The 21145-nt window shown below is 37.7% G+C and overlaps 3 protein-coding genes across 5 annotated transcripts; 1 reads left to right on the top strand and 2 right to left on the bottom strand.

Annotated features, from left to right (window-relative positions):
- Positions 1 to 17: 17 nt before the first annotated feature.
- si:ch1073-513e17.1 (sialin) lies at positions 18 to 7870 on the bottom strand. 3 transcript variants are annotated; one of them, XM_043218323.1, is made up of 13 exons: positions 7748 to 7870; positions 6752 to 6828; positions 6483 to 6540; positions 5886 to 6044; positions 4760 to 4980; positions 4403 to 4636; positions 4131 to 4305; positions 3017 to 3135; positions 2632 to 2793; positions 2429 to 2561; positions 1638 to 1785; positions 1269 to 1359; positions 18 to 1173 (listed from the first exon to the last, which is right to left on the bottom strand). In XM_043218323.1, exons 4-13 carry the CDS (start codon positions 5980 to 5982, stop codon positions 1027 to 1029), a joined length of 1527 nt encoding a protein of 508 aa, XP_043074258.1. In that variant the 5' UTR covers positions 5983 to 6044; positions 6483 to 6540; positions 6752 to 6828; positions 7748 to 7870; the 3' UTR covers positions 18 to 1026. The 3 variants fall into 3 exon arrangements, with proteins under 3 accessions (XP_043074258.1, XP_043074257.1, XP_043074259.1); XM_043218322.1 differs by lacking the exon at positions 7748 to 7870 and adding an exon at positions 6989 to 7170; XM_043218324.1 differs by lacking the exon at positions 6752 to 6828 and having other exon boundaries at positions 7748 to 7860.
- On the top strand, positions 7756 to 10610 carry ppt1 (palmitoyl-protein thioesterase 1 (ceroid-lipofuscinosis, neuronal 1, infantile)). The gene is given in 10 exon segments (XM_043218326.1): positions 7756 to 7884; positions 8557 to 8666; positions 8753 to 8880; positions 8977 to 9002; positions 9005 to 9046; positions 9431 to 9533; positions 9629 to 9719; positions 9803 to 9901; positions 9968 to 10039; positions 10221 to 10610. Coding segments are annotated over 10 exon segments (909 nt in total). The 5' UTR covers positions 7756 to 7769; the 3' UTR covers positions 10344 to 10610.
- Positions 10611 to 11277: 667 nt separating this feature from the next.
- cap1 (CAP, adenylate cyclase-associated protein 1 (yeast)) lies at positions 11278 to 20401 on the bottom strand. The gene is made up of 13 exons (XM_043218325.1): positions 20245 to 20401; positions 17499 to 17606; positions 17056 to 17156; positions 16877 to 16954; positions 16165 to 16308; positions 15063 to 15148; positions 14862 to 14967; positions 14610 to 14784; positions 13632 to 13804; positions 13264 to 13387; positions 13093 to 13175; positions 12588 to 12731; positions 11278 to 12504 (listed from the first exon to the last, which is right to left on the bottom strand). The coding sequence occupies exons 2-13, from the start codon at positions 17602 to 17604 to the stop codon at positions 12421 to 12423; spliced, it is 1404 nt and encodes a 467-aa protein (XP_043074260.1). The 5' UTR covers positions 17605 to 17606; positions 20245 to 20401; the 3' UTR covers positions 11278 to 12420.
- Positions 20402 to 21145: the final 744 nt, after the last annotated feature.

The following is a 21145-nucleotide window of genomic DNA, read 5'->3' as shown; positions in this document are numbered from 1 at the left end:
GGCAGCTGGAATGTGACTGCACTGTAAAAATGTAATTTTATTTAAATTTAAGCATGATTAACATCATAAATCAATGAGACATTATTAAAATAAAAAAATTAAATAAAATGGTAATAGTAATACTGGGAATTGTCAGCATTCATGCCAGTTAAAAAAAAAGTGCTGGCCAATGGCCATTGTGTCTTAATTAACATACGACTCTTTGAGTGTTTCAAATAAACATTAAGTTTACATTAAGTTTCAAAATAATAATGTACCATGTCTGGCAATTTTCAGTAAATATGAATAGACAACCATAGACAACAATAAATCTGTAACAACCGAAGTGACTGAGTGCTGAAATGACACAATTAATGGAGTACAGCTACTGCTGTAACACATTTAAAATGACCCGAACAGCACTGGTACCAAGGTGTTTTCATTATTAATGCATCATTATTAACGCAAAGTGCTTATTAACAAGTATTTTCACATGTAATTCAAATGAGACAAAACCCCTAAATCTGTTGTTTCGCCACTGTAATAAAAATTACACTTGATTGAAAGTTAGCATAAAGGCTAGAGTATTTTTTTTTTTTACTTGAATGAGATTTAGATTGCATGAGACTAGGAAATGGAATTACTCTCAGTTGTCCATTCCCTTGGCTTATGATTAATTCTGAAATTTTCAGAAATAAATATTGCCAGAAAAACTACAAGGCACAGATTTCCCCTTGTAAAACCCTGAGAGAAGTATTGTTATTGCGATCAGAGTCAAAGGTTTGGACATGCTACCTTTTTTTTTTAATAATAATAGTAATCAAAAGTAACACATATGTGAATTATGTAGTGAGCTAAAAATGTCACTATCTGATCCACTTAATTAAAAAAAAGAAGTATAAAGTAGGCATATTTTATGTTTATCATTTTTTAAACCATGAAAAAAAGTAAGTTTGTCCCAACTTCTGACCGGTAGCATGTTTTGAGTACGAAATAAAACTCAAAGGCAGAGTCCTCATTTCCCTTTGAATTGGTCAAGTGGAATGTTTAATTGTGTGTATCCGTGTCTGATTCCTCTTCTGTCCTTGCCCAGCTCTGAATCTTTCCAGTGCCAAAGATCACATAAAAGATGGCTCCAAAGGCGCTCACCCCAGCAGACAACCAGAAAACATGTTTCCATCCTGTAACCGAGTGCTGATCGGAAAACAAAAGGAAGGGAAAAACATAAGAATATATATAATTTGAATATAACTTCTGCAGTGTTACACAAAGTAAAGGACACGGCTTACATCTTTGGTTAAGTAACCCACTACAATTGGTGCAAGAACACCAGGGATGGTCCCAAAAGTGTTTGTGATTCCTAGAAGCGTACCCGCATATCTGGAAGAAAAGAAGATAGAACTATTGTAATAAAAGTCAAGCTTGTAGAGATAACTTCGTGAGACTGGTGGACAATATATACTTTTTAGCTCAGATCTGTTCAGTTTGTAGTCCTATAACTCAGTTGGCGATTGTCATTTTTAACCTTTATTTTAATAAGAAATCCTAAAGCGAAATCTAAAAAGAAGTATAGCACACAGAGTGATGTAATGAACAGCTCTATAGGGCCTATTTGAGCAGAGGACTAATTGTGGCATAAACCAGTCTTGCTTTTGTACCGTGGAGCAATGTCAATCTGGTTAATGTAGACACCAGCAGCACTGAAACCCCCAAATGCACTGGACAACGTGAGAAAAGTCACAGCCAGCACACCACTGCAACCCGTGAAGCCTACTGCAAGCAGGAAAACAGCAGGTAGAAACAGACCTATGGGACACAATGCATAAAAATATTAACAAAAACACAATTTAACTGTAATACTTTGTTCTGCAATACATTCTTATTGTCAATCTTGAAGCCAATTTTTTTCTTTTAAACCATGGTACAACGTCTTTTAAAAGTCTGAAAGTAAGACTAAAAATATTAATACATTATTTTATCTAACCAGGATGTATTTAATTGAGTGTGAGATTAAAGACATTCATAATGTTAATTTATAAAGCAAAAGCTTTGCATTTCAAATAAATGAGGTCTCATGTGAACTCTTTGGTCATTTTTGAACGTGATGCTCCTGGTCTAATTGGATTCAATGATCTATGCTAAAAGTACTTTCTCCAGACCCGGAGATCAACCTAATGGATTAAAAAATAAATGGTAAAACTCAAATTATTAACTCTGGGGGAGTTGGAGAATGAGTCTATTTCCCAAAAAAAACGTAGAGTGTTCTTTTCAGTCCATCACAACATTACAAACATTTACGTTTTTTTCCTGACCAAATAAATGCCGCCTTGATCAGCATAAGTGTTTAAAAAAGAAGAACACTAATGTAGCCATTTTATTTCCACACTTTGTAAATGCACTCTGTCATCACACATATTTGTTATTTATAAAGATATTTAATTTTTCGTACCAATAAAGGTAAAGATTTTTCGGACAGCTGTGACACTCAGGAGCTCCCTCTCCAGGAGGTGGTCTGCCAGCACACCTGAGCCCACTGAGACCAGCCAGCCAGCCAGATACGGCAGAGCAGAGAGGAACGAATTCTGATCGACAAAACAAAAGAAAATACGATGAGACCCAGGATTTAAACCGGGCTGATTTAAACCACCTCACCTGTCGCAAATCAAAGTGGAGAACAGTGTCCATGTAGGTAGGAAGTGAGGTGAGGAGAGTGTAATAAGACCAGTTGGAGCACATCTGTGGGATGATTATGGCCCAAAGAGGCACAGATAACAGCATAGATAATACAGGCACTGACCAACCATGTGCCGTCCCCTAAAAACAGAGAAAATTCAAATTAATGCCTGCCGATCTCAGATTAATTACAGAAAGGAAGGCATGCTGGAAATACATGTCATTTGAGGAATCCTTTTAAATTCAATAACATATTTAATACATATTCACATATGGTTATTCATTTATTTTTAATGAATACTTGATGAATAAAGAATGAGACTGTATGCACCATCAAAAATTCAAATATAAAACTAATTCATACCTGTGAACCTATTGAGTTAATTATGTAATATTTCTCTCTGTCACTAATTCTTGGGTGAGTTTGGGGTTCATCTGACACCAAGATAAACCAAAACACTGCCCAGAGGCACCCGACACCACCTGGTGGTAAAAACACTTTAATGTATAATATGATGCTATTATATTACATTAAATATGATGACAAGAGTAAGGACTGTTAAGTATTTTCATATATCATATGTGACCCTGGACCACTAAATCAGTCTTAAGCAGCAAAAGTATATCTGTAGCAATAGCTAACAATACATTGTAGGGGTGATTTTTTTTTAATTCCAAAAATCATTAGGATATTAAGTAAATATCATGTTACATTAAGATATTTTGTAAAATTCCTCAGATTTTAGATGTTTTAAATAGAATATGACAATATTTGGCCGAGATACAACTAACAAACCATACATCAATTTAAAAAAAAACCTTTTCTTCAGCTTTCAGATGATTCTTAAATTAAAATTTAAAAACAATGACCATTATGACTAGTGTGGAGGTCCAGGGTCACATATATAAAACAATTTACCTTTGACTAGATGCTATACCAGTGTACTTGGTTATATATCATGTTTGAAATTTTGGGGTCAATAAGAAGTTTTTTTAAGCTCTCTTATGCTCAATAAGGCTGCGTTTATTTAATCAAGTAATACTGTAAAACAGTAATTCTGTGAATTATTCTTACAATAGGTGAAATATAATTGAAAAACTTTGTTAGTTTCATATATATATATATATATATATATATATATATATATATATATATATATATATATATATATATATATATATATATATATATATATGATTTTCAGAAGCAATTACTCCAGTTTTCTGTGCCATATAATTCTCCGGGAATCATTCCAACCTTTCTTATTATTATCAAATATTGAAAATTAGTGCTGTTTCATATGTTTCTTGAAATAGTCATACATTTTTCAAAATCCTTTGATGAACGGAAAGTTCAAAAGAACAACATTTATGTAATATAAATGTCTTTTTCACTTTTGATCAAGTTCTGAATATATGCATAATTATACTATTATGTATATAAATGCACCCATAAGATGAATGTAATTTTCCCTCACCACAGGAGTAGAAGACCGCTGGCCACCCCAGACTATGGCAGATGAAGCCAGTGAGAGGAAGAGCCACAAAGGCACCAAAGCTAGAGCCAGCGCCTGAAAACGTCATCAGACGAGCCCTCTCCAGTGGAGGAGCCCAGCGGGCCCACATAGCCATCATGGCAGGAAAAGTCACACCCTGGAGACAAACAAAAAAAAGATACAGACTCAAATGCAAAAATTCTCTATTTGAGAATCACTGTGGAGCTTTTTTGGCTATCATAAACTCCCCTAACCTCCCCAAATCCCTCCAGCGCACGCAAGGCAAACAACCACTTGGCTCCAAGTTGTGCTGACAGCGGAGTGAGGAGAGTGAGGACGGCAGTCCCAAGCACACCACCACCGAGGAACAGGCTTCCCCCAAAGCGACCTGACAGGTAACCTCCCGGAATCTGAGTAAACAGGTATCCAAAAAAGAAAGCACCGAGCAGCATTCCTTGCGTCTCGGGATTCCACGGGTATCTTGGAATCTAGGAAAAGAAAATGAAATGGAGAGAGATACAACAAAAGCCATTTTTTACTCGAAGTTATGAAAATGCATGACATATCCACCAGGTTCGGTGCATGAAATGCTGCATGCGGTTTATTCTTACCCCATCTGGCTGTTCTGAACTTTGGCTGTTGTTGTCAAGTGTATGGGTGGGTACTGGACACTCGTTTGATATATTGCTATAGGATGACGACTGATCATTGGTTCCATTAACCATAGCAACCATAGCAACACTGAGATTTACACGAAGACCATAGACCACAGCAAAGCCAAAGAACATCATAGCAGCCAGATTGCATCGCACGGAGCAGCATTTGGGAGGCACTGTCACACATACAAACACATTCTGAAATTTTAACCAACTACATACATTAAAAAAAGGTTACAGTCACTTAGCAAACTACACTTCAAAAGTTAAAGGTGCACTAGATTATTAATATATATTTTTTTAAAAGTTAATACTCTTTATTTAGTGAGGGCTCATTAAAAAAGTGTCACGTTTCCACAAAAAAATGAAACAGCATGACTGTTTACAATATTGATAAAACAACAAAGGAATGTTCGTATAGATGTATATAAATTAGAGTTTAACATATTGTGACGGGAGGAGCCAACGACAGACACAGTGGGCGTGGCGTCAGGCCTCGGAGAGGCTTTTTATTATTAACAAAATAATAATAATAAAAAATAAAGTGTCCATGGGAAACAGTGTCCAAATAAAAGGGGATCTGTTTACAAAGTGAAGGTTGAGGCCGTGTTCCAGGGGAAGGGTCCATAGGGGGCGGAGTCCGGCAACCCCTTTTTCTGGTCCGGGCGCGAGGAATGTTCGTATCGGCGGCAGATGATGAGCTCTGTGTTCACGGACGGCGGGTGAGGTCCATCGCGACCCTTCCTGGACCCACGAGGATAGAGACCGGTCTCGAGGAGAGGCGCACAAACGGCGGCGGTGACAAGGCTAAAGGTGTGCCTCGTCACACGCCCAACCTGGCCAATACCACGCCCCTCCTCTCGACACACCCACTCCGTCCGCCGGAGCCTGGTGAAAATGGTAGGGTGATGTGTGACAATAAAGAGGAGGGGCAGCCGACTTATATTAAACTACAAAACAAAAACAAACAAACCCCAAACTACCAAAAAATGGTAGCATGTGTGTGACAAGACCTATTTAGTTCAGAAAACAAGCCACCGACTTTCATGCAGACTGCAAGAGGATCAAACTGCAGACCGACCTGTGACTCTTTCCACTTCCTTCTCTAGAAGAGGCGCAGTGTCACCGTCCTGGTCGTCTGCGGTCGAGTTAATGGAGTAACCGTCTTTTAGAGCCATGATTGCAGAGATGGAGGTTTTGGGCGGAGCTTGAGTTAGTTTAAGTATGACATCCTCAAATCCTGAAACACAAACAAGACGCTTCAGAAAATGCAATTCAGCTCGTTTGTGTTTTGTCAGAATCATCGACAACTAATCAACAAATGCAGGTCTATGCTGTATTTAGTCAGTTTATAAACTGCTGTCTAGTTCTCCACGTCAGTGCTTGATATCATCAGTCCATTTTCTGTTAGTCTTCCTCTTCTGTTTGGACCATCCATCATGCACCAAGTTCCCTTTCATCAAACACCAAGTTCCCTTTCATCATTCTTTATGCAAACGTGTCGTTTTTTTTTAAGCTTTTACTGAATTTTTTTTGCCATATTGCCATTTTTGCCTACTCCACATTCTTCGGTATAAATCAGAAAGCTCCTCATTGGAAAGCTGTAATATGTTTTGAATAATTCTTATTTATATGGTTTTTGGTAAAAAACAAACAAACATTTGTGACGCTCACTCACTCGCTCAGAGGTCGACTTGATATACTGGGAAGCCCAAAGCTCTTGTAGCACCTTGCAGCTGGAAGAGTCCAAGCACATGACAATGTAAAATACCACATCACACAGGGTTTTAAATTCCCATTATCTCTAGTGCAGCACATGACGGTACCTAAACATAACATATGACCATTGACTAGCACAAAGGTTAACAGAACAGATCATCTGACATCTGCCACAACATCCAGCATCTTTATATCAGGAGCATCAGTGATACGGATTCTTTGTCTCACCTGAATCCTGGAGGAAATAAAGATGCAATTCATTCAAGAGCTACTTTTTTTGCTCCCTTTATTGTCTTCACTAGACTCTGCATGTAAAACGAAACGTAAAAAAAGGGAAAAAAACAATTCAATGTGAAAAAAGTTACACAGGGGGTTGTATTTTAATTTGTTTCAATGTTATTACACGAATAATGCTATTTAAACAATTACGAATTTTGAAATATGAAACATTTTATTCATTCTTACCATTAGCATAAACACATGCAAGACTCATTCAACTGGACTTTTCTCGCTTTAGAGAAAAAACGTTTTCGACCCCTCCATAGCTACACAAACCGTTTTAATTACTTCTATAAGTGCTAAATGTTTAACACGCCGAGAACATCGCGGATGAACTAACGTTACCGTTCAGGAAAACCATAGTTCTTGTTTTGCCTGATCTGTAGCCCTTTGGTCACATGACCTCTCGAGACTTCCTGCTCTGGAAAGCGCCGCGATCTAAACGCTCTGGACCGACTGAACCTATATAGGCCTACGTCGGGTTTAATGCTATGACACATAAGTCTAAAATCTGCAGACGTAAACGCATTTGTTTGTCGAGAGCGGTGTTTTCTTGTATCATGTGATTGAATGGACAGAAAGTTATCACAGTAAGTACACAAGGGCTGTAACGTTAACTGAAAATATCTGTGTATTTAAGCATTTATGAACACGTTCACGACTTGGCAATATTAAGTCTTCCAGTTGTATAACCGCAAATGTTGCAAAGGGAAAGGATTTCGAAGGCCACTGATCGTTAAGTTGCGACGAAACGGAAGTTCATCTTCTTGATTTTGTCTGTTTGCGCACCGTGAGGAGATGCTCTTGACATTTTAAAAGTGCGTGTCGCAGAAACCCACTCAGTTATTTGTGGGCGATAACTTCACTTCTTCACTTCCTTATTTCGGCGCTTTCCTTTCCTGTAAGTGCTTTCTGTTAATAAAGTGTACGTGTAAATGTGCTCACATCTTCAGGCTCGGACTGAAGCATGGGTTCATCCGCCGCTCTTCGCCTCGTCGCAGTGTCTGGGTGTCTGTTGTTGTTTTGCGGCTCTTCGTGGGGAAATAACGCCACGGTCCCTCTAGTGATATGGCACGGAATGGGTGAGACGCTACATCACATCCGCACTTGATCAAATAAATAACAGGCCTGAGTTATTAAATAATGGCAATAAAGCTTTTGCGTACACAGTGGGTTTTGCATACATGAACTTTTAATTTTTCATATTTCACACACACACACACACACACACACACACACACACACACACACACACACACACACACACACACACTACCCATCAGAAGCCTGCTTTTTTTCTTCAAATACACTTTTATTTAGCAAAGATGCATTAAATTTGTCAAAATTGATAGTAAAGACATTTATAATGTTACCTAAAATTATAACCTACCTTCTGTTTGAAATAAACACAGTTGACATTTGAATCGTAGGATATACCGTGTATTTAATCTTTACAATTCTTTACAAATCTTTTTGATGTATAATTGTTTGACATGTCATTTGTTTGTACTCCAAATTACTCCTCAATTCCATACATTAAAATGGCTCCTACTTTTTTTTTTTTTTTTTTTTAATTTAATCTAACATTTCGTCAGTAGGGGCTGTCATGATCTCCTGCAGTACACAACTGATGATTAAAACTGCTTATTATCTCTAACATTATGTTTACCAGATTAACAGAAGCTACTGGGTGTACCATAAACATAATTAGATGATCGCTAATTATCACTGTTATTTGCTCCTCTTTTTTGCAGGAGACAGTTGTTGCAATCCACTGAGCATGGGTGCGATGAAGAAGATGATTGAAGAGGAAGTTCCAGGGATATATGTGATTTCCCTGATGATAGGCAAGACCGTAATAGAGGTAAAGCACACATCCTCCATTTTTCTCATTCTTCTTGTTGTTTTAAATAAAAAGGTCTGATTTGGTTTCCTTTTTGTTTTTCACAGGACACTGAAAATGGCTTCTTCATGGATGTTAACAAGCAGGTGTCTTTGGTGTGTGATCAGCTGTCTCAGGACCTTAAGCTGAAGGGAGGCTATAACGCGATGGGCTTCTCCCAGGGGTCGCAGTTTCTGTGAGTGGTTATTTATTCAGACCAGTCCATGCAGGGGATTCCCAGAAGCCTTATCCATGTAGTTTTACCTTTCCATCTTGTTTAATGTTTCGTAAGCCGGGCGGTTGCACAGCGCTGTCCAGATCCCCAATGAAGAACCTCATCTCAGTCGGTGGGCAGCATCAAGGTAATGCGACCGATGCGCTCCGCTCACCCTTTGGTTGATTTGCTTGCTAAAAACAAGTGGTTTGCACCGTGGCACAACAGCTCTGTTTTGATTTTACAAGTTGTGTTGCTTCAGGAAATGCAGCTATTTTGAATTGCTGGGTAAAATTTTAATTATTTGAAGTAGGTTAGAACATCTAGCAGTCACATTGCAGCATGCAAAATTAGATACAAACTTCAAAATAATACTTTAATAATATTTTAGTGAAAATATAATATTAATAAAATAGTAGTTTTTATGCTAAACTAAATCTTGAGCGACCACGTTTAAATTTTTTTTTGTGTGTGTGTGTGATTCTCTCTTCCTCTTTTTTTTTTTTTTTTTTTTTTTTTTTTTTCCTCACAGGAGTATTCGGTCTCCCACGGTGCCCTGGAGAAAGCTCTCATATCTGTGACTGGATTCGCAAGATGTTAAACTCGGGAGCCTACACTGATGCAGTTCAAAAACAGTGCGTGCACGGCTGGCTTCTCAACGGGCCATTTTATGCTTAAACAAGTTCACTAGTTCACTAGTTAAGCCAGTTGATTGTCATTTGATTTTTAGCTTGGTGCAGGCGCAGTACTGGCACGATCCACTCAGTGATGACTTGTATAAAAAGCACAGCCTGTTTCTTGCTGATATCAACCAAGAGCGGGTAAGTCACAGGATAAGGGAGATATTAATGTCGAAGGAATATATATTTGTGCTTGTGCTGTAAATGTAAGTTATTTCTGACAGGTGGTGAATGAGACCTACAAGAAAAATCTGATGTCTCTGAATAAGTTTGTCATGGTTAAGTTCCTGCAGGACACTATGGTAGATCCCGTGGACTCCGAGGTACATCAGTCTCTCTTTTATTGAATTAGAGGACTGAACTATTACTGATTGAATTGTCTTTATCAGTGGTTTGGCTTCTATAAACCTGGTCAAGCTAAAGAGCTGGAAACACTGCAGGAAAGTGCAATTTATACAGAGGTAAACTGAAGCTTCTTTATTATCTTCTTTTTAATTACTTATCTTAAATACATAATGTACTTAAAGTACTATTTCAATGTACTGATGTTTTTGATATGGACTTGATTATACTTTTACCAAATTAGTTTTTATATAGAAGCTATATAAGAAATGCATCTACCTTTTTATTTTGTTTGGTCAGGATCGTCTGGGTTTGGCAGAGATGAATTCTGCAGGGAAGCTTGTGTTCCTCGCCACTGATGGAGATCACCTGCAGTTCACCCGAGAATGGTTTAATGGCAATTTACTTCCCTACCTACGTTAAATATAGTAACCGGCTTATTCCCTTTATGAGAGAGTTTACACACACACACACACACACACACACACACAATGTGTGCTGACTTTAGCACGCTTCTAACTTTTGCCTTTGAGTCTTACAAAAGTGAAGCCAGTCTCGCTTGTTTTATTGCACTGATCTTGATTTTTATTTGATTGATTTAATCAGAACATCTTTGTTACACTCCAGATTTTAATTAGTTCTAATTGTCATTTCATTTTTGTTAGAGAATAAAACTTTGAATCGTACAAATCTTGTGGCCTATGTGGTATTTATTTCTGAATCATAAAAACTGCACTGTTACACCAATTCTTTAGAGACAAATAATAAAATGCATCAAACTTTAACATACTTTGCCAAGCAAATATTTGCAAACTGTTGCCATAGAAGTTTCTTATAGCAGGAAATACTTTGCTGCTTAAAACTATTTTTTTAAGTTTTTGGTCTCAGATTAAAAAAAAAAAAAAAAAAAAGTCTTTTAAACATGTTTGGATAAGATAGCACATCTTTAATGTCTTTTTTTTAAAAAAATGAAATGCATCATTAAACTTTTTTTTTTTTTTTTTTTTTTTTTTTTTAAGAAAACACTTTAATGTTTATTAATATTAGTTAAACAGACAGAACAATACTTCTACAACATTTATTAATCTTATTTGATGTAATTTTAGTAATGCATTAGTGAATGCTAAAACTAATGTTATGCTTGTTAACATTAACAATTAAACAACTCTTATTAACATTAGCAAAGTTTAGAAAATAAACTACAAATAAATAAAATACACAACCGTTTAATAGTTTGTATGTCTTTTTTATAACGTTCTGCTCCACATCACCTTTCCAAAAAATAAAATGGAAAACGCTGGACTCCTACAACAAATGTATGTTAATTTTATGAAATAAAGCACAAAGACTCAGGAAAAAAAGTGATGTTATTTATTGAAACCATTTTAATGATGTTTGTTCTCCAGTACTAATTATCGGCAAAAAAAAAAAAAAAAAAAAAAAAAAAGGACAAATGATACAAAAGAAATCCCATACTCATGGCCTCAATGTTATGGAAAGTAAAGATTAAGAGGTTGGAATTAAAGCCTAAACTAGATAAAGCATGATGAGAGCAAGAGGTGGACACATGTCATGTAAATCCAGTATCTGTACATCAGATATCAGACACGGACAGTACCTTGAGCGTCACAACACTACGCTGTGTCCTTCTCTGCCTTCTCTCCAGTTTGTGCCAAGAACACTCAAGACATCAAAACGCTTTCCACACTTTTCCGTCATGAACCATGGAATGTTCATTTATTTATGTTACAAGGAATGTGCATGTGCTCTGGAATACAATATGAAATAAAGAGGGAAATGAGAATTCCTAAAGAAACTACTGTTTTTTGTTGTTGTTTTTTTTTAAAACATCGTTTCAGTGTCATGATTGAAAATATAACAATCCTGCAAGGTGCCAATTGGTCCTCTAAGATTTGACACAAATCCTCGTTCTAATTATCCCTAGAAAAAAAAAAAAGTTACAGTAAATGTCTGCATTGGTGGTCTGTAGAGGGACATTTATGTGCTTCAGATCTGAATTGCATATGTCAAACAGAAAACGTAATGAACCCCCACCCCTCACCACCACCTGCCCCCTGACCAGAAAATGCAAATGGAGAAAAAAAAAAAAAAAAAACTGATTCTAACTGACACCAAAAATACAAAATCTGATTAAAATGACTTCCTTGTGTTGGCCATTCACATATTATTTTGCTTAGTATGGCTGCAAGATAACAACATAAACAAAACATATGAAAACACCTCAACTGTTGGCAACCGATTTCAAGTGCTAACGTTTCAAACCAATGGAATAGAAGAGAATGGAGCCCTGCCGCTGACTGAGCAAGTGCTTGTGGTGAGCAAGCAGTCATGTCATTAGCTGAAGGAAGATATGATTGCCGCTGTGATTGGCTGATAGGAGAGTGGACCTGGTTGGCGTTCCATTCTACTTTGTAGTTTAAGCTCGTTGGTCAGTCAGGAAGGACACTGCAATGGGGGTGGTCCAGCGCAGGATGATCCCTTATCCGGCAATTTCGGTTGCTGTGGTGACCAGCTTGCTACCGTCCCATACGGTTTTGAATTGTTCTGGGACTGGGATCTCAGTCTGGAATAAAACAGAAATAGAAAAGCAATTAGTCCTATTCTTATAATCTGTATAATCGTAGACGAATCAGCTCCATTACTTACATATTCTCCGTCCTTATTGGGCACCAGCACGTTCATCTCGGAGCTCTTAGCGCTGATGATTTCACATGACAGGGAGTCCTTGCTCAGGTACACATGGCAGCCATCTGTCTTGTTGATAGAGATGGTTGGCACCTTGCCCATAACCTGGAAATCAACAGAAGAACAATGACTCACAAGACACAGATGAACAAAGTAATAAGAAAGAAAAATGGGAAATATCAAGATATCTGGGAGTTTAAGATCATTAAATAAAAAGGACTTTCATTTTTAAGAAAACAGTGTGATTCCACCGTTTAAAGAAAAAAAAAAAAAAAAAAAAAAAAAACTTTTTAAATTTTATACGTTATGATTTTAAAATTCAGAAGCAGAATGTTTTTTTAAACACACATATGCAGTCACAATGTTTACTTAACGAATACAAAAACATTTTAAGTGCATTTACATAGAATTTATTCTATAATAAATACATTTAAAGTATCTATGGAAGTACAAAACATATACACACCTGGACCTTAACATCTTTGCAGTTGATCACCTCAATAATGCCCACAACATCATCAAAGACCAAACCCAATTTCTTACAGTTATCTGAAAAGACAAAAACTTACATCTAAACTTTGCATATAAAAAAAAAAATCACAGTGAAGAAGACTGGAGGATGGTAGTGCATACATACCTAAAGTAATGGAGTTGATCTTCCCCTTCACCTGTAAAGTGCTGTTGTTGCACTTGAAGGCATAAACCACCTGCTTCAGTTCTGTGTCACTGATCACAAGCCCTTGGGCGCCTTCCTGATTTTCCTGTAGGGGAAAAAGCCCAAGAGAGATTAAGTAAACTGGCTAAACGGTGTCATGTCTTCACAAAAATTCCCATCTGTATTTATTTCAATACTAAAACAGCAAATCTTTGCTTAGTATCTTTTCTACTGGCATGTTTAAAGTAAACACAGGCAAGATAAAGATGGAAAATACTTTTTAGAATGGCATTTCCAAAAATATTTTCAGCTGCATACACAGACTATAAGAGGCACACTGACTCACTCACCACTTTCCATTTCTTGCCGTCTAGCTCCAGAACTGGGGGCAGAGTACGGGCCGGGCTGGCTGTTGCTGTGGGCCGAGCAGTGAAGGGTTTGGGCCCGGAAGGCAAAGGACCGGTTTGAGTTTTGAGCGCAGGATTCTTGTGTGTCTTCTGGTCATCAGACACATGCTTTAGTCCTTAAAAGAGAGAAAAAAAAAAAAAGACTATTAAAAGCAAGTCTTGAATAATTTCATGTGCCAGGAAACACAAAGGGGCATACACCCATTAGTATTTATTATTCTTTTTTATTATTAACCTATTACTATTAATAATACTATTCTAATTACGGTTATTTCTTTTTTTTTTTTTTGTAATTTTTTTCTATTTTTCTCCCTTTTAGTCCAAACTTCTGCATCAAACAACAGCTGATAAGATGGGCAAACAAGAGACATTTGACTGTGTTTCTATTGATCACTTATACATTTTATGTTGACTTTGTTCCTTTTTTTGCTGCGTTTGTATGGGTAGAGATGACAAAGACTACCAAAAAAAACTACAAATTAAGTAAACTTAAAAAAAAAAAAAAAAAACAGGTTCAATATTCAAAAAATAAATAATCAATAATAGTATCACAAATAAGCTAAAATATCAGTTAAAATGGTTATTTAACAACAACGATACATTTATTTCAAATGGGACACGGTCTAATGGAGATGCACAAGTCAAGGCCACAAGATCATTTAGGAAATAAGTGCTCCCTTTATTTAATCATGAAGGCTGCAATGACCTTTAAAAATGTAAACACACACAACCGAAGCTCCTGTAACATTGCATCAGTTGAATACTCTGCATCATTTCCAATTAGTCAAAAGGACTGTTTAACGTTTTAGCAATGAACCTTCAATCAGTTGAAAAGCAATAAGGGTGTAACATTTTGAATACTTTTTTTTACAAATCACGTCCATTTTTAATACTGCATCCAGTTACGGATGCATTTAATACCTTTAGTAATATCAGCTCCCTTGTTGATGGAGGCAAAGAGAGCATTGCGATTGGTGTCTCCAGCATCTCCACCTGATGATTTGCCAAAGTCCATGGGGGGTGGAGGAGGACCTGGAGGAGGTGGGGCAGGTGCTCCTCCTCTCGGGGCACCTCCAGAGGCTGAAGCAACTGGACCCTGTGAAACCAAAATTCTTAAATATTTGGGAAAATCAGAAGCATGTGGGACAAACCAAACACAAGAATGTGACTTACAGACTTGCTCCAGCTCAGCCCAGTCGTGTGGTGCTGCTTGATGTAGGCCTGCAGCTCGGTCCAAATGGACACATAGGCATTGACCCAATCCACATGCATCTTATCTCTAGAAATAAGACAATAAGGCAGATGGGAAAATGACTGATATGCCATTTTGCTGCCACATAGACAAGCTGCTTTACAGCGCAGACAGACACGTACTTTTCCTTGTAGTCCTTGAGCACACGGTTTGTGTAAAACATGGCAGCATCCTGCATCTCCTTCACATAGGGGCCTGGCTTTGGTGCCTAATTTACAAAGAAAAAGATAACGTATAACCTTGCACCACAAAACCAGTCTTTAGTAGCACAGGTATATTAGTAACAATAGCCAAAGTTACATTGTAGTGGTCAAAATTATTGATAGTTCTTTTATTCCATTAGGATGTTGAGTAAAGATCATGTTCCATAAAAATATTTTTTACATTTCCTACCTTAAATATATACAAACCTAATTTTGATTAGTATGCATTGCTAAGAACTTAAATTTTGACAAATTTAAAAGGTGATTTCAGATAGTTGAATCTTTGCCACATAATGTCCTAACAATCCATACATCAGTGGAAAGCTTATTTATTCAGCTTTTAGATTATGTAATAAATATAGCATAAATCTCATGTCGAAACAAAACAACTGATCCTCATGACTAGTTGTCCAAGGTCACATGTTTACTGAAAGAAATGAATAAACAATCCAAATATGCACTGATTATGACTTTAGTTTCTTGTTCATATGCTGTGGGGTTAAGAAATCTGATGAGGTTTTAGGAACATTTACACAAAGTTGTTGGCCTAATGGGAAAAAAAACAAAAAAAACATTGTTGCTTCAATTATCATAAGGACTGGTGATTTAAAATCACCGTCCGTCCATCCATTCAGCCCGAGGTTAATAATTTTATTAATAATGTTAAATACATAGCTATTTCTCATCATAAGCTCAATCTGTGACCTAGAAACAGAGCACATAGATATTATTTTACATCATAACATTTTTGTACTGTAGTCTGAGACTTCAATCCCACGTATAAATTCATAAAAAAAAACAACAACATGTCAGTTTAACCCAGATATTATTTAACTATAGGACTTTAACTACTTCTCACACTTGAGAACGAGGAGATCGATTAGTTCAAGCAGTGGCTTTCGAAGCGATCTGAAAACCACCGGGTTAAAAGTACTTTACCCATAATTGGTTTAGTCTTAGAAACACTCAACTACAAAAACTGCAACACTCTGACAGTCAAAGTCTCCACCCTCCTCCTTACCATGGCCACCCAGCCTAGGGCGGGAACGCTCTCGCTGACAGCAGAGAGGTGGTTGAAGAGAGGCGAGGAGCGGTTCTTCTCCCGGAACGCCTGCACCTCCTGAATCACTTTAGACATGGGGGCCAGCAGAGAAGTCAGGACAGACTGCTTATACAATAGAGAACATGAGAAAGAGGAACAGAAAAAGGAGATGACAAAATGTTACAAAAATATTCAATGACATTGGAGTTAAAGATACACTACCTTTCAAAAAATGTCCTTTTTTTTATTTAAACAAATACGTATGCAACGATGCATTAATTTGATCAAAAGACATTAACTTTATAATACTATTTTTTACTTTCTATTCAAATATGGAACATGTCACCGTCTCCACTAAAATATTAGGTAGTACAACTGTTTTCAACATTGATAAGAAATGTAAGAGTAGCAAATCAGCGTATTATAATGATTTCTGTAGTGTGACACTGAAGACTGTAACAATGACTGATGAAGATTCAGTTTCGCCATCACTTTTTTCTTTAATATATAAAAACAAAAATAATTTTAAATTGTAGTTATTTTTCACACTACTGTTTTTAATGTATTTTTGTCAAACAAAATAACATTATTAATTAACAAAATGTAGCCTCGCTGAGCTTAAGACACTTTGGAAAGCGTTTATTTTGAAATGATACTGCAGTACCGAGTCAATATTAGATGGTGCACTTACGTCAGCAGGTTTCTGCGAGTTAGAGGCAGTGACCAGAAGCTGTCTTTGAGAGGAAAAGGCCTGCTTCATCAGCTCAGCCTGCGAGACGAAAAAAAACAAAGGATAAGACACATGGAGTGGAGACTTTATCAATGCGTGACAGTGTTCAGGAACTATAATGTCAGCGCTGCGTTACGCACATGCTTCTGGACGTCTCCTCCTATCTTCTGACTGAGGGCAGTGTACTGAGCCACAGGGCCAGAGAGGAAGTTGTCATAGGCTTCAACATACACCGAAACCGCTGAAGAAAACAGAAACAAGAGCAGGATTAAGCCATCTCCTAACCAGACTGCAAGAATAGCCCGATAGCAGCGTTTCACCATGACCTTAAACAGGAGTTCTAAGAAGATAGTAATTTACAGGCCGTAGCCAAAAGTAAGCCCACACATAATTATGATATTCATGTCTTGCGCGTCAATGTAATATTATTAAAGTAATAGTACAGGCATCTTCAACAAACTGCATAATTTTACGGCTAGACAGTTTACGCAGCAAAGCTTAGCTTTTCAAATTCCTAACTACGATTGCGCTAGCACTGCTAATTGTTGTCAGATATATCTGGTTTGCAGTTTTGTCTCAATACCTCCAGATGCAGCAGCAGGGCCTCCTCCACCCCCAGAAGTGGACATGGCCTCCAGACGGCCCACAGCCACCTCCAGACGCTGCACTAGACCCGCCAGCTCTGCCATGCCTGATTGATGAGAAAAAGTGGGATAGCTCAATGATTACAGAAACAAGGTTGTACAGAAATCACTGTAATCAGATGTGACTGTGAACTTGTGGACAGACTGTTAGTAAGGGTTTTTTCCTCTCTGTCTCTCTCTCTAAGCAAACCAAATAATTGGCCAACTCTAGCTTATGTAATGAGAAAAACAATAGACGGGGTGCATTTTTATTTTATAGCACTTTTAAAGGGTGTTATTGTTTTCTGACTTCCGCTGATTTGACTTATTATTGATGGCGAAATTAATGAAAAGAGCAACAGTGGAAGCGTGCATTAAAAAGTCAACAGATGCAAAACATTTATGCGCAATGTGCAGAGCCTGAAGAGAATGCGGGACGTGCCATAACATGCTGTCCCACAAAAATGCAACAGGAAGAAAAAAATGTGTGAGAGAGAGAGAATGCTCCAAAAATACAAAGAGGAAGTAGATATTGTTGGCCGGGGCGATTATCAAAAGGGCAAGTCCATCTTTACTGCCCCTTCACATGCACACACACACACACACACACACACTAAACGGGTAGCATTACGTAACAGAAACCTGATACACGAATCTGGCTCACTGACTCACTCCTCCTTTCACCTGAATGGCTGTTCTGGGAAATGTACAGGTATCCATACGAGCACGTAATCACCCGCCTTTAATGAGAGCTTGCACCAAATCCTGAGGGAAAAATCCCACTTATTTGTGACTCCGTCAGGAACCACAAATTTCCCAAGACTGCATTATAATCGACAGTAGAAAACTATTAACAGTGCAGATGTCGGATATATTAAACTGCACTCGTATTGAGAAAACGCAAAAGGAAGTGAACAACACTGTGGCAACAAGCTGTGGCTGTTGTTTCCAAATGTTCAGGCAACTGGAATGAGCAAAACATCTGATCACACAGGAATATAAAAAACAGAAAAAAAACAAAACACAGACGCGCATTCACCTTGAAACAAAAACACACGAGCAAACAGAGCACCAGATTTTAACTTACAATATAATAAAAGTAGAAATTGTGACAAAAGACAACAAGCAGACTGGAGTCAAACTAGATTCAAATTTCTTTTTCACTTTATAAGAAAATATTTACATTCAAATTAGAGCAGTCAAATTGCCTTGCCTCAGGTAAACAAGTTCAGGGAGGCAACAACTACTGAAGAAACGGCCAACAACAGATGTAGGAGAATCAACGAGACGAACTGCTCAGTTTAAAACGAACCTTTACCAGCCAATTTGGCGACTAAATGTTGAAGCGTCTAGTCAAAACTAATACAGAACAACCAAGCAAGATTCTCAAAATCAGATTTAAGCAAACAAATTATTAAATCCACTTCTGAATCATGTAAATAAAACCAAAACAGAAACAAAATATGCGTTTAAAGAAGTGGCTTCTATTACGTGCGACCTTCTTTGCACTTTATTTTTTTCATGCTGGAGGACATAATTTATGAAGAACCTAAACTGTCTAGTCATCTGATGTCCTGCATTTCATCCTTATTTAGCGCGTTAGTGGGTGTTCAAACCCGGCTTAAAGCTTCTGTGCTTCAATATAGTAGCACTGCATTAACACCTGCTCTAAATTCTGCAGGTAACACCCTAAAGATAACCATAACAAGATAAGAACTACAGTACATTCAGACCTAACACTAAATAGTCAAGCATGAGGGTGCGAGCCGCGCTTCTGGACATAAAAACAGGTCATTTGCGCTTCAGGACTAATAAAACTAGGCCATATCACATCCATTCTCGGCATAGCGCAGGGTGAGATGGGCCATATTCATTAAACATACATGCATACATACTCGACACTACCGATAGCCTACTGGCTTTCTTGACGAGCAATCAAGCCATTAATAGGATTGCAATAGGATACGAGGCAAGAAGCAAGCCAAGAGATTTGATGTGATGTGATTTGACTGAATAATTAGGCCAGCCGGGACAACACTGTCGCGCGTTCAGTCAGACAATACAGAGCGACCGTTCATAGAAAATAATTTGAAGACGCAAACAATGCAGCAATCGTTCCGATTTCCTGCACGCCCTACTTCCTTCATTTGCGATTTTCAGTATTCTTTCGAGTCGGATCTTTTCAGTGAATCACTCGAGCCGACTCACAAGACAAAATCTACAAATAATAAACGTACTGGAAACGCGTTCAGGACCTGACTGCACGAGAACACGCAAGCGAAACAGAATTCTTTACGAAAAAAAAAAAAAAAACGCAAAAAACATTTTATTAAAACACGCGATGACGTAAATGATTCACAGAATTTTCGAATCGGCTCTTTGAAACCAACTGCTCGAAAGAACCGATTCGAATAATCGAGTCAGACTTCACATCACTGGGCGCTGAGCTCTGCAAGATCAGGAACTTTTCCCACCGACGCGTTACGCTGCTGTTATGAATTCTGCATATATGCAATCGTACGATACAACGCGTTTTATTCATAAGACCTGATGCCACTGTGAGGATTCGTCGCTTTTGGCGATATTATGCGCGAGGGATGTTCAGTTGTCATGATTTGCGCAGCGGCGCGTTGTGTCTAGAAAAGATTTTGCCGGAAAGTCGCTTAACACAGATATCTAACAATGCATTCGGTCTTTTCTCCTTACCGTCACCGTCTGAGAAATGTTACAGTGGTCCTGGCTTTCGTCTTTGATGCTGAATGGGTGTATTACGGGCTCCCCGTCTGCGTTGTCTTCCTGTATGAGCGCGTTGAAGTTCCCAGCTGTCACCGCGCGCCGTTTCCGCCCAAACTCCACCAACTGCTCCACTTCCTTATAAGGACAAAGGAGAGAGAGAACGAGACGAGTGTGTGATAGAGTGATGAATAAGAGAGAAGCAGGAACAGGAAGACCCGAGACTGAGGACGAATATATGTGTGTTATTATTAATAACAGTTAATAATAGTTAAATCAGTGTAGAGATGCAGTATTCATAGAATAAATTTACCTAGTCTACCATGATAGAAATGTGACATAATTCTGTAATAATAGTGAAAGTGCTCATTTTGATAGTTTTACTTATTGTTCACTTCCAGTTTTGAAGGGTAAGAAATATCTGGGAATCAGTACAGATGGTTGTTGGCCAAACAGGAAGTGTGAATGCCACAATTTTGATCTGCTCAAACAGTGCTTGCTTTCACTGGCTACTAATAAACGGACAGTTTTCAATGGTTGGTCAGTGTGGTTTAAGACAAGGCATTTTAAGACTAATTTTCTAAATTTTAATGCACTTTTAATGACTTTATTTTATGGTGCCCTTATGATGCATGTTACATTTACTAAAATGCAAATTACAGACATTGTATATTACAATAAAAAAATGCCAATATAAAGTGTAACCTCTTTTTCTCATTTTGTTAAACTATGAACAATGAAAGAAATCGAAATAAAAATGTGGTCAGTAAACAACTGCATTTTTTGTTTCCTTTTTAGTGTGCTCCTCCGCTTAGATCACAGTAATTAAAAACATACACAGATTTAATCTAATTTGGTCTCAGATGAGTTCAAG

Source organism: Puntigrus tetrazona, chromosome 19 (assembly GCF_018831695.1).
Source record: "Puntigrus tetrazona isolate hp1 chromosome 19, ASM1883169v1, whole genome shotgun sequence".
NCBI lineage: Eukaryota > Metazoa > Chordata > Actinopteri > Cypriniformes > Cyprinidae > Puntigrus > Puntigrus tetrazona.
The sequence above is the reverse complement of the archived record's forward strand: the minus strand, read 5'-3'. Positions and strand labels throughout refer to the sequence as shown.

Bases quoted from the DNA above. Each gene is read 5' to 3' on its own strand.
- si:ch1073-513e17.1 (XM_043218323.1), bottom strand. From the start codon at position 5,982: ATGGCTCTAAAAGACGGTTACTCCATTAACTCGACCGCAGACGACCAG. The intron at 4,981-5,885 runs GTCGGTCTGCAG...TATGTGTGACAG, and splicing joins GGAAGTGGAAAGAGTCACAG to TGCCTCCCAAATGCTGCTCC. The intron at 4,306-4,402 runs GTTAGGGGAGTT...GTTTGTCTCCAG, and splicing joins CGCTGGAGGGATTTGGGGAG to GGTGTGACTTTTCCTGCCAT.
- cap1 (XM_043218325.1), bottom strand. From the start codon at position 17,604: ATGGCAGAGCTGGCGGGTCTAGTGCAGCGTCTGGAGGTGGCTGTGGGC. The intron at 17,157-17,498 runs GTATTGAGACAA...TGTTTTCTTCAG, and splicing joins CCCTGCTGCTGCATCTGGAG to CGGTTTCGGTGTATGTTGAA. The intron at 12,505-12,587 runs GTAAGTAATGGA...GTTTTATTCCAG, and splicing joins CCAATAAGGACGGAGAATAT to ACTGAGATCCCAGTCCCAGA.